This window comes from Festucalex cinctus, chromosome 1 (assembly GCF_051991245.1).
Source record: "Festucalex cinctus isolate MCC-2025b chromosome 1, RoL_Fcin_1.0, whole genome shotgun sequence".
Taxonomy (NCBI): domain Eukaryota; kingdom Metazoa; phylum Chordata; class Actinopteri; order Syngnathiformes; family Syngnathidae; genus Festucalex; species Festucalex cinctus.
The window spans coordinates 39,338,536-39,350,225 of record NC_135411.1 but is presented as its reverse complement, the minus strand read 5'-3'; the positions used below and the strand labels follow the sequence as shown (position 1 = coordinate 39,350,225).

Sequence of the window (11,690 nt, the reverse complement as noted above, 5' to 3'; positions counted from 1 at the left end):
CGGACCTGTTTTGGCACTTGATTCTCATTGTGAATCCATCCTATTTCAATGATTCATGTGACCACTTTTCTTTTGCTTCCTATCTTGTTGGATGAATCTGGAAATTCCACTACACTGCTGTTTTCCATTCCACTTTGTTCGAGCGTCTCTGTTAGTTTTTCAAAAAATAGCTCGCTTTCGTTTTGTCGGGCTTGTCTTGCAAAAATTGAGCAACCCTGTCTCCAAATGATGGAAGCTAATTTGCTAGCTGTCCATCTTCCATTAGCAGGACGACTTCTCTGTCAACATGTTAAAATGGAGAAGATATGTCCATTAATTTAGTTGTTTAAAAGATAACACAACATTCAAGTTGAGGAAGGATTCTAGTAAAAAGAAGCGACCTTATCTAGCTGAACTACAAATCTTTCTCCCAGCAGTTCGAGATAGTGTGCAAGAAACATAATATTTTGATGATTTAAAGTGTGTTTCTAGTCGGTGTCATGCAGGTCAGAACTGCAGACTAGTCAAGCACATGGACTCTTTTGCAATGGAACATCCCCAAATTAGTTATACACCAAGTGAAACTGAGAAACAAAATGGCTACTGTTTGCACAGCACCAAGTTGGCACGTATGATACATAAAGGCGGAACTAATATAACATCGAAATAATAGGGTCTGATATATAATTTTAAAATTGCAATATCGTGGCAAATAATTCTACTTTACACATATCACACTGTTGCTGAGTTGAAAAAAAAAAAAAGTGCAATCCTGTGCAAATATGTTATAATCTTGTGTTTATTGTAATCAAATCGGGATTTATGATGTTAAAAATTGACATTCCCCTTTATATCCTAAACCACACCAAAAAAAACATAAAATAAATCACAATTAGATATTATTACAAAATTATTTGACCCCTTGGAACAGAAAGCTATTTTAGGATCTGTGTCAGAGATCCATAATGAAGATGACATGGTGAGTGATTGATTTTAAGTTAAGAACCTTAACATTTTGCTCCTCAAAAAAGTTGATAGTGTCTTCTGAGACGCCTCGACATCTCAAAAACATGCCAACATCTGATGGACGCTCTGCCATCATGGATCTGACAGGTTAAAAAGCAAAACAGTAATGTTACTATAAACTATACAAGCTGCCCGCACAAGTTTCTACAAACATTTAAAGTGAGTGTACAATAAAAACTTTTATTACATGTTGAAGCAATCTTAAACTCAACAGAGCTCTTTGCTTCAAGTATGAACGATGGACGTTGGAGTGGCGCCATGCATGAGCTTGACACAGAGATTGCAGTTACACTTTTTGCCAGAGATGGCAGTCATGAGTACAAAAGTGACAACCTCTGCAATGCATGTTTAAGCATGCTATAAAAATAACCAATTCTTGTGTAAACATTGAGCAATGCGTTGGATATATCATGTAGGCCCAGTTTTAATAGGTACAAAAATATGTTTACAATAACGACAACTATCGGCAGAGCACTAATACGCAGCAATTGTCCAAATAATTCCTGGATCAACAAACCAACAATTCATTGCTATCCGTTTGTCAGTGTGGAGGAAAAACTTCATTACAAAAACAACAAAGAATTAAATGCACATGTTTATACAACAAACATACATGCAATACAGGACAGTGAGGTCACACGGTATAACTATTTGACAGTGTAGGATCGAGACTAGAGCCATCTAGTGGTAAACTGACAGAATGCAAGGACCCAAGTTCATAGTACATGCTTCACGACGGTGTCTCAGAAAGACCTCACTTCACATTTTCTTATTTGCATGTACTGCGTTTGAAAATTATAGTGTTAAAATTAATGAACATTAAACAATCTCTACACACTGTTCCTTTAACATCACTGCATGTCCCTGACAATAATTCAGTTTACAACAGCTGTGTCAAACATAAGGCCCGCGGGCCGGATCAGGCCCGCAAAGGGGTTTAATCCGGCCCGCGAAATGATTTTGTAAAGTTAAAAAAAAAAAAAAAAAAAAAAGTAATGTCGGACTAATTAATCAGCCGGCCACAATCAAAATATATAAAATTTGTAATTTCACAAGCAGTTCTCAGATGAGCAATGCAACTTGTACAGGGGAATCGTTCTGGATGTCATTATTTTACACACAACTAAACGTTACGGTTTGTTTTCTAATTATTATTATTATTATTAATTAATTTATTTATTTATTTCTTTTTTTATCATAGACCGACAAACGTGTTAAATACGACACAAATTCAATTAGATATGACAAGGATTAGCGTCCTTATAACGTCATTAACTGCGCCACACAATGCATTCTGGGAACAATATAAATGCAAAACAGGTAGATTTAACACGTTCAGAACTCAGTGTTGCCGTGTTCCATTTGCATTTTTATTATTTTTTGGACCAATATGATTACAGTTGAGCTCCGTAATTTAGGGCTGGCACAAAAATAGCGAAAATTTGCATATAATCCTTTTTAAGTTATATACCGTTATTTTACCGATGCGGCCCACTTGGTAATACATTTTCCTCCATTTGGCCCCTGAACTAACATGAGTTTGACACCCCTGGTTTACGATCACTATCCTGAGCTCTAAGCCCTCCCGTCTACAAATGGTAAACTCCTGAACACAACACTTTGTTCAGGGAAACACCTGCCTGAACCTGGACCCCACCCCACGTAAAATTTCAGGCAGGCAGCGAAACGCTAGACCAGTCACGGTGTATTTTTAAAGAATTGGAGTTATGGTTAGCCTTGTAATGCCGATGACAGCCTATGCTATGTTGGCTATGGTTAGGCTGGTAATGCCGATAGCATCGCAGCCTATCTTCAATAGCAAAACAAAATGAAAATACACAGAAGGCGGTTATTAAGTGAGGTAGGAACCACGTCCAATGCATGACTCGGTCCGGCGATTGACCAATCTGCGCCGTTTACGGCAAAATAGTGTTGGCAGGAGACTTGCCAGTCACGGCAAAATATTATCCACCACACATTTTTAAAGTCGGATAAGTACATGACAGCGCCCTCCCTCGCCTGGATAGGTGAGAAATAGCACAAGGGGGCATGCAAGCAAAAATATTGCCAACTGTCGCCTTGGCCTTGCAGGAAATTCTTAATAAACGTTAAATACAACCGGCTAAAAGAGTCATCCTGAAGTAGGACATCCGTTGCATCATTAATAACCAGGCAATCACGTTGAGCTCGGCTCTGACGCCAGCATTCTCTTTTACACGTTTTTTTTCTTTCTTTTCTTTCTCTTAATTTTTACTTGCTATTTGTTTATGTTCATATGTTATGTTTACATGTTCAATAAACTTCAAACTTTAATAAAGTTGATCAACAACACAACTGCAACTTACCGTAGCAAGAGTGCACTTTCCCACTCATTAATCGTGGTTTGTCCTGGCACGAAGTGTCCTGGCACCACCAGGCTTGCTTGCTCAACGTCCTACTTCAAGATTCGCTCGTCGACTATCATCGTGATGGTGTCTTTAAATCTCGTCTTTTTATTTTTTTTCCCTCCCTGTCTCGCTTAGACGACCCTAAAATACTACGTGCCGTCGAGTACGTATGAACAACACTTGCCCACTTTATAGTTTTTTTTGTTTGTTTTTTGGTCCTCCACAATGTAGGCAGCTTTAGGAACTCAGCATCTTTTCATGCTTGTCTAAACAGCCAATCACAACTTTTGTTCTTTGGCACAGTTCAGCTAATCACAATGCGTGAAATCGTCAACGTCATCATCTTGCGCGATCACCCCAAATTTAATCATGGCGGAGGGAGACTCTGCAAAACAGACATTAAGTGCGGCGGAGGAGCGGGTCCTTCGTCGCCGACAAGAGCTGAACTACTGGAAGAAAAATGCATCGCGGATCCGCAGAAGGAACCTTGTGACCAGCTTGTGTATGGGCGCGTTTGTGGTCGGTATGTGTATCCTTCTTGTGGACGAACTGCCCTGCTGTGATGTAACGCCAAATGTAATGGAACGTCAGACTTCAGAAATACCGTAGATACAGACACAAAATGAAATGACCATGCTTATATGTGATTAGTTGTGTGGAACTAGTTATGCTCTTCCTAACGTCACCATTTTCTAGACTATAACAATAGTTTCTTCGAATTAAAAATGAGATGTGCTTGGCTATGAAACGCTACAAAGCATTCCTGTGTAAAAATCCATAAAATCAACCGACACGTTTGCTGTGGGAAATATTTTTTTTCATTTTGCAGATCTTCAAATGTTTTCCTTTAACCAGTTACCCTCCAGTTGGTTACTCTATCCTGTTTGTCAAGCAGGAGAGAAACCGGGATGAAATAGATGGTGAAGCCAGGAGCCATATCATCAGAGGTGCACGGACTGGTGGCAACTCTTGAACGTGAACTCACTGCCTCACTGGGATCTTGTCGTATGCCAAGAGGGACATCTGTAATTATATGCTGACGTGACATTAATTAAGTTAAGGGTTAATTATTTTTGTTTAATGGCTTCCAAGCTCATAAAACCTGCACTTGTCAAATGTCAATCGTGTGATAAATTTCTATTCAAAACATCAATTATTGAACATCAGTATCAGAAACTGTGAAGTCACAGTGCTATCATTATTACTGATAAACACTAAACGAACATAGGTGGAAACGCTAACTTCAAATGGTATCAATAGCATATGTGAGTTTATGACATTTTTGTTGTTGGTGTCGGCCATCTGAAATTTATATTATGCATCATGGAATAAAAATATATATGTCTCAAATTTTGTATGAAGTAAAGGAATTACTGTGGTATATGATTTAATCTTTACTTTTCTAGTTAAGGCAACTGAAAAAAGATTTTCATTCGCAATGCTGACGAGGCTGCAGGCAGAGTAAAACAAAATACAACAAAGGAGAATAAATACAGGGAAAATAGACAAATTGCATTTTATGGGGTACTCCAGACTTAATTGGTATTATAAAAAAAAAAAAAAAGTTGTTTTTTTTGTTTGTTTGTTTTTTAGATTTGGTCTTAGGATAAGTAAATTTACTCTGAAACTGCATGTTTTAGTATTTTGTATGTGCATTATTTAAAATTTGATGGGTGGGACGTAAAATATGTCTTCCAATTCTTGAATGACCCCTGGTACCATGACCCTCACGAAGGTCGCGAACTGTCAGTAAGCACGGCGAGGTATTCGAGACCTTAAAGTTCATGCCGTTTGTAAACTCGTAACCAGGTATGGCGTATTTATGCAACTTCCAAAATGTCCGCTTGGGGGCGACACGAGCCTAAAAATGTTAAAGTAGGGAGGGTCGTATGATGGTAGATGCAGTATAGAATAAAATACTATACAACAAAAGACACAATAACAAAGTTGAAGGTGGGTTATTAGTGCCAGCCTCCCAGGGGTCATATAAAGGCAGTATCATGTCAAATTTAGATAACTTCAGAAAAGGATCCGCGCGTGCACTCTCGATCAAGGCACCGAAACATGCTTGAAAGTCCACCCTGGAATTAAGACAAATGTGCCATTTTAAGTCATGTGACCTGATTGGTCAAATAAACTTACATCATGCAGTTTTCCCTTTAGCATCTTGACCACACCGCAAGACGGTCAGGTAGAAATCAGTACACGTGTAAAATCTAGTTTCTTCTTTAGTCCACGAGAGGGCGCTTTTCCTTGAGTGATCCAACTTCAAGTGCCACCCACTCACAGATGTGCTTATGTGGCTCTGTTAAGTGCAGACAACTGGTTGGTTTTCCTCACTAGCTGTATTGACAAGACAGATCAAAGATGTTGCTGGCAAAAGTCTCACCACACTTGATCCATCACAAAAAATCTAATGACGCCCAACACATCAGCTTTTATAATGATAAAAATATTCAATCCCTGTAGTGGAAAGTAATAATTACAAATAGGCCTACTTCGGTACTACTTAAATCGACTTTCAAGGTAATTTTTTTGATGACTTAGTTATGACTTTTACTTCCTACATGAAAATAGATACTCTGTTCTGTACTTTCTACTACTTTGTCAAAAAAATAGGCTCTATAGTTTGTTTTTTCAAATGTGGGTGATTGAGAACAATAAAAAAAAAAAAAAAAGTTTCATTAGAGAAAGGTAAAAGTCAACGATGGTTGAGATCTTGTGGACTTTTAAGGCAGAATAAATGAACAGCATGCATTGAAACCAACGTCAACGGAGCGTTAATCTTGCTGTTACAGATTTAGAAAAGCAAGATATTCCTCATTCATGCTTTATTGAAGAGGAGTATTGAATGTTGTAGAGCTTGTAAAATGAATTCAGATTTGTGATTAATTAGGCTATGCATATTTAGATAGTTGCTGAAGATGTGTAAATACCCGAGAACTATGTAGTACTCGTTTATAAAGGGCCCTGTTTTAGTAGAGAGGTTCCTGTGCGCTCAGCGTAAATCAGGTGCATCTTCATTTTCGTGGCAAAGGTCTATAGTTGCTTCCCAGTGCTTTACTTGTTGACAGTCACCCCTTCTTAGCATACGTTACCAGCCATAAACCGATTAAAACAGTGCTGATAAACTGTGTACACTGCACAAAGTCTGTCCATTATCTAATTAAATAAATTGAGGTAACAAAGTGACAATTAATATAATTGAATACATTTTAACTACTTCAACTTTCATTAAAAACAATTGATTTAACTAAATAGTTTTAAACAAAACTATTAAATACAAACTAATGAAATCATTGGTTGAAATATTTTGGATTGACTAAAAATATAGTGCAGGACAATTGAATCCAAATCAATTTCACATGGCAAACTGATTACAATTTATTACCTATCTGGAAAAAAGATTATTTAGATCTACTAAAAAACTGGGTCATTTATATTAAGATTCACTGATTAATTAATTATGTGGGATTCATTTATAGACTTGGACTTGACTTTATTGATCCCTTTGGGATGGCTCCCTTTGGGAAATTTACATGTCCAGCAGCAATAAGAACAGATAATAAAATAAAATATAATTCAATCAATCAATAAATAAGGTTATTACACCATAGATTGAATTAATAATAACAATAATAAAATACAAAATAAAAATTCAATCACTCAATAAGGTTATTACACCAGAGATTTAATTAATAATAATAAAATAAAAATTCAATCAATCAGTCAATTGTCATGTTTTGGTTTGGTGGGGGTGGGTTTTTGTTGTCTTTTGGTCGTTTGTCATGTGTTCCTTGTTTCTTCCCTTGTCCCGTTATGTCAAACCACGTCCACCTGAGTGTTTCTTCCCTTCCCAGTGTATCCACCAATCAGCTTCCCCTGCCACTTGTGTCTTGCCCAGCTGTGTCTAGTCATTGTCATTAGCCTGTGTGTATTTAGTTCCCTGTTTTCCGTTCGGTTCTTGTGGAGTCATAGTATCTGTTGTGCCTGTTGTTGTCCCTGTGTTCCATGCCATGCCATGCCTTGTGTTTGTTTTTTGATCTTGTTGATTTTTTCATAGTACCTTGTTTATAGTTTTTGTTAATTAAATCCCCTTTTTTACCTGCATCCCTGCCTTGCCCTGTTTTTTGGTTGCCTCCTGCATTTGGGTCCTGCCTTCAACACCCCACTTCGTGACAGAATGACTCCACCAGAACTGGACCCAGCGGGGGCAATGGCGGAATGGGAGCCCTGGGCGAAGAAGGGGCTTGAGGCCTGCGACCGAGCCATTGTCGGGCAGAAGGAGGGGCTTGAAGCCTGCGACCGAGCCATTGCCGGGCTAAAGGAGGTACTGGCTTTGCTCCGTGGCGTCGGGAGTGACGGGTCAGACAGGCCTCAAGTCCCTGAACCTCGTCTGCTGGAGCCTCTCGCTCCTGAACCTCGTCTGCTGGAGCCTCTCGCTCCTGAACCTCGTCTGCTGCAGCCTCTCGCTCCTGAACCTCGTCTGCTGGAGCCTCTCGCTCCTGAACCTCGTCTGCTGGAGCCTCTCGCTCCTGAACCTTGTCTGCTGGAGCCTCTCGCTCCTGAACCTTGTCTGCTGGAGCCTCTCGCTCCTGAACCTTGTCTGCTGGAGCCTCTCGCTCCTGAACCTTGTCTGCTGGAGCCTCTCGCTCCTGAACCTTGTCTGCTGGAGCCTCTCGCTCCTGAACCTTGTCTGCTGGAGCCTCTCGCTCCTGAACCTCGTCTGCTGGAGCCTCTCGCTCCTGAACCTCGTCTGCTGCAGCCTCTCGCTCCTGAACCTCGTCTGCTGGAGCCTCTCGCTCCTGAACCTTGTCTGCTGCAACCTCTCGCTCCGGAACCTTGTCTGCTGCCGCCGCAGCCCCTGGCCGCGTCGCCTGGGCCGCTGCCGCCGCAGCCCCTGGCCGCTTCGCCTGGGCCGCTGCCGCCGCAGCCCCTGGCCGCTTCGCCTGGGCCGCTGCCGCCGCAGTCCCTGGCCGCTTCGCCTGGGCCGCTGCCGTCGCAGCCCCTGGCCGCTTCGCCTGGGCCGCTGCCGCCGCAGTCCCTGGCCGCTTCGCCTGGGCCGCTGCCGCCGCAGTCTCTGGCCGCTTCGCCTGGGCCGCTGCCGCCGCAGCCCCTGGCCGCTTCGCCTGGGCCGCCGCCGCCGCAGCCCCTGGCCGCATCGCCTGGGCCGCTGCCGCCGCAGCCCCTGGCCGTTTCGCCTGGGCCGCCGCCGCCGCAGCCCCTGGCCGCTTCGCCTGGGCTGCCGCCGCCGCAGCCCCTGGCCGCTTCGCCTGGGCTGCCACCTCCTGTTCCTCGTCAGGCGGCGCATGGAATGCGGCCGCCACCGCCTGCACCAGTTCCGGCGGCGCCCGGCCAGCGGCCGCCATCGCCTGCACCAGTTCCGGCGGCGCTCGGCCAGCGGCCGCCATCGCCTGCACCAGTTCCGGCGGCGCCCGGCCAGCGGCCGTCTCCTGCTCCTCATCTGGCGGCGAACACCCCGCTGCCACCTCTGCTCCTTGTCGGGCGTCGAGGACGCCCTCCTGACTGGCCCCGCTGGGACTCTCTTGTCGGGCGTCGAGGACGCCCTCCTGAACTGCTTTTTGTCTGGGACGGATGGGTGGGCCGTGTGCCCTCCTCCGAGCCCCCTTCCGCCCGCCCTTGTTTTTGGACTTTTTATGTTGGACGTCTGGGAGCCGTCCCTTGAGGGGGGGGTTATGTCATGTTTTGGTTTGGTGGGGGTGGGTTTTTGTTGTCTTTTGGTCGTTTGTCATGTGTTCCTTGTTTCTTCCCTTGTCCCGTTATGTCAAACCACGTCCACCTGAGTGTTTCTTCCCTTCCCAGTGTATCCACCAATCAGCTTCCCCTGCCACTTGTGTCTTGCCCAGCTGTGTCTAGTCATTGTCATTAGCCTGTGTGTATTTAGTTCCCTGTTTTCCGTTCGGTTCTTGTGGAGTCATAGTATCTGTTGTGCCTGTTGTCCCTGTGTTCCATGCCATGCCATGCCTTGTGTTTGTTTTTTGATCTTGTTGATTTTTTCATAGTACCTTGTTTATAGTTTTTGTTAATTAAATCCCCTTTTTTACCTGCATCCCTGCCTTGCCCTGTTTTTTGGTTGCCTCCTGCATTTGGGTCCTGCCTTCAACACCCCACTTCGTGACATCAATCAATAAAGCTCAATAAAATTATTTTCTCTTCATTAAATATCTGGCTCTTATTGATTTCAGTTTATTCATTCATGAGGTTTAATTAATTTATACATACTAATTATCCAAAAGAAATTGATTTACCAAATATTTAGTTGATATTTATTTAAATTTACTAATAAGTCAGGCAAAATTAATTTATATATACTAATCGTCTCAAAGAAACTGACTCCGATTTACTAAATGTTTGGATTTACTAAATCATTCGGTGGAATTAATTTATCGAAACTATTGACAAATTTAATTGTTCTTTATTAAATATCTAGACGATTTTAATTTAGCTATACTGATTTTATGGGTGAAATTGGGGCTCTTTTAAAAAGGAATGATTTTGATTCAATAAATAAAACATGTTGAATCGACTTGAAATTTGTACTACATGACTAAAAATCTATTTAATATTATTGGTTGTCACTTTAATACCATAATTTTTCTAAGTCAAATTTACTTTATGCTATGTCTTCTTGTAGCAATAAGTCACATAACACACATACATCAGAAAACACAAACATTTATTTGTGCAATATTTACACATTTCACATTAAATTTGTAAATCAGTAAAATACAGTATATTACATGTGTATGTGTATTTCTCTTTTTATCTGCATATCAGAACAGTTGATATACTGTGTGTGGGTGTGTGTGTATATATATATATATATATATATATATATATATATATATATATATATATATATACGTAGAAATCTATACTCATTCATTCACCTAAAACCTTATAAATATCCCATTACCCTTCGCCTTAACCAGGTACTTCAGAATCTTGCCAGAGTCGTGAGGTTTAAATGGTCAGGAGACCAGAGAAAAGGTCAGAAAAAAGAGAAATAAAGAGAAAAGAAAGGTAAATCAAAGTGAAATCCAGCACCGACCAAACACTTCCTGCCTTCCCCATGATTACAAAATCAAAGTCTTAGGCCAACCCCGGAAGCCTCCAAATTCCAGCAAATTTGGCGAGATCTCAAGAGACCAGAGGAAAAACTAGAGAGAGGAAGGAGGGAAGGATCGATAAGGCAGAGTGAGATCCATAGAAGCCAGTACATCCAATCCATCAAAGTGAAGTCCAGCACCAACAAGACCCCTCCTGCGTGGTTACAAAACCAGAGTCTTATGCCAACCCCAGAAACCTCATACTTCTAATAAATTAAGATCTCAAGTGACCAGAGGAAAAACTAAAGAGAGGAAGGAGGGAAGGATAGATAAAGCAAAGTGAGAACCACAGACACCAGCACCAACTGATTCAAGGGGCTGTGGGAGGGAGAGGCTACTTCTGTTGGGTTTCAGTAGATGCTGGTGCGACGGATCTGGCATGCATAAGGACCACCACCAAAGAAAGAAGCCGTCAACTGCGGTCCAGCAAAGCGAGCACCCCCCCCCGAAATCCCCAGGCCGCGGCAGCACCAAGGCCACCCCCAAGCCACCCGAGCGGACACCGGTCGGCGAGCCGACCCAGACGCCCGGAACACCCCCGCCCCAGCCCCGGCCCACACCCCCGAGCCCAAGGCCGCAGAACGAGGCCCAGCGGGCCCCCACAGCGCCCCACCGGTCCCCAGCCCCCATCCCCCCACGACCCCCCCGCACCCCACCCAAACCCGCCACCCACCACGACCCAGGCCCCACCACCCCCGGCCCCCAAACCCCCGAACACACCCCGACCCCCAACACCCAACCCCCCACCCACCCATACCTCCACCCCCCCAAACAAGCCCCCCCCCCCCCCCCCCCCCGATGGCCGCCAACGCCAACCCCCCCCCGCGAGCCCCCCCCGGAAACCTATATATATGTGTGTGTGTATATATATATATATATATATATATATATATATATATATATATATATATATATATATATATATATATATATGTATGTGTGTGTATATATATATATATATATATATATATATATATATATATATATATATATATATATATATATATGTGTATGTGTGTGTATATATATATATATATATATATATATATATATGTGTGTGTGTATATATATATATATATATGTGTGTATATATATATATATATGTGTGTATATATATATATATGTGTGTATATATATATATATATGTGTGTGTATATATATATATATG

At 42.3% G+C, this 11,690-nt stretch overlaps 1 protein-coding gene across 2 annotated transcripts in view; it reads left to right on the top strand.

Moving 5' to 3' along the window:
• The first annotated feature begins 3,724 nt into the window (after positions 1-3,724).
• Positions 3,725-11,690, top strand: part of coa3b (cytochrome C oxidase assembly factor 3b) — a 30,544-nt gene continuing 22,578 nt past the window's right edge. Inside the window, exons 1-2 of one of the 2 annotated variants that reach the window (XR_013285470.1) lie at positions 3,725-3,921; positions 4,259-4,448. Coding sequence is in view for 1 of the 2 variants with exons in the window: in XM_077535028.1 (XP_077391154.1) it covers positions 3,762-3,921; positions 4,259-4,365 (267 nt within the window). In the remaining variant the exon portion in view is untranslated. Of the gene's footprint in view, positions 3,922-4,258; positions 4,515-11,690 lie in introns of those variants that run through there. The other variant, XM_077535028.1, reaches the window with a different exon arrangement.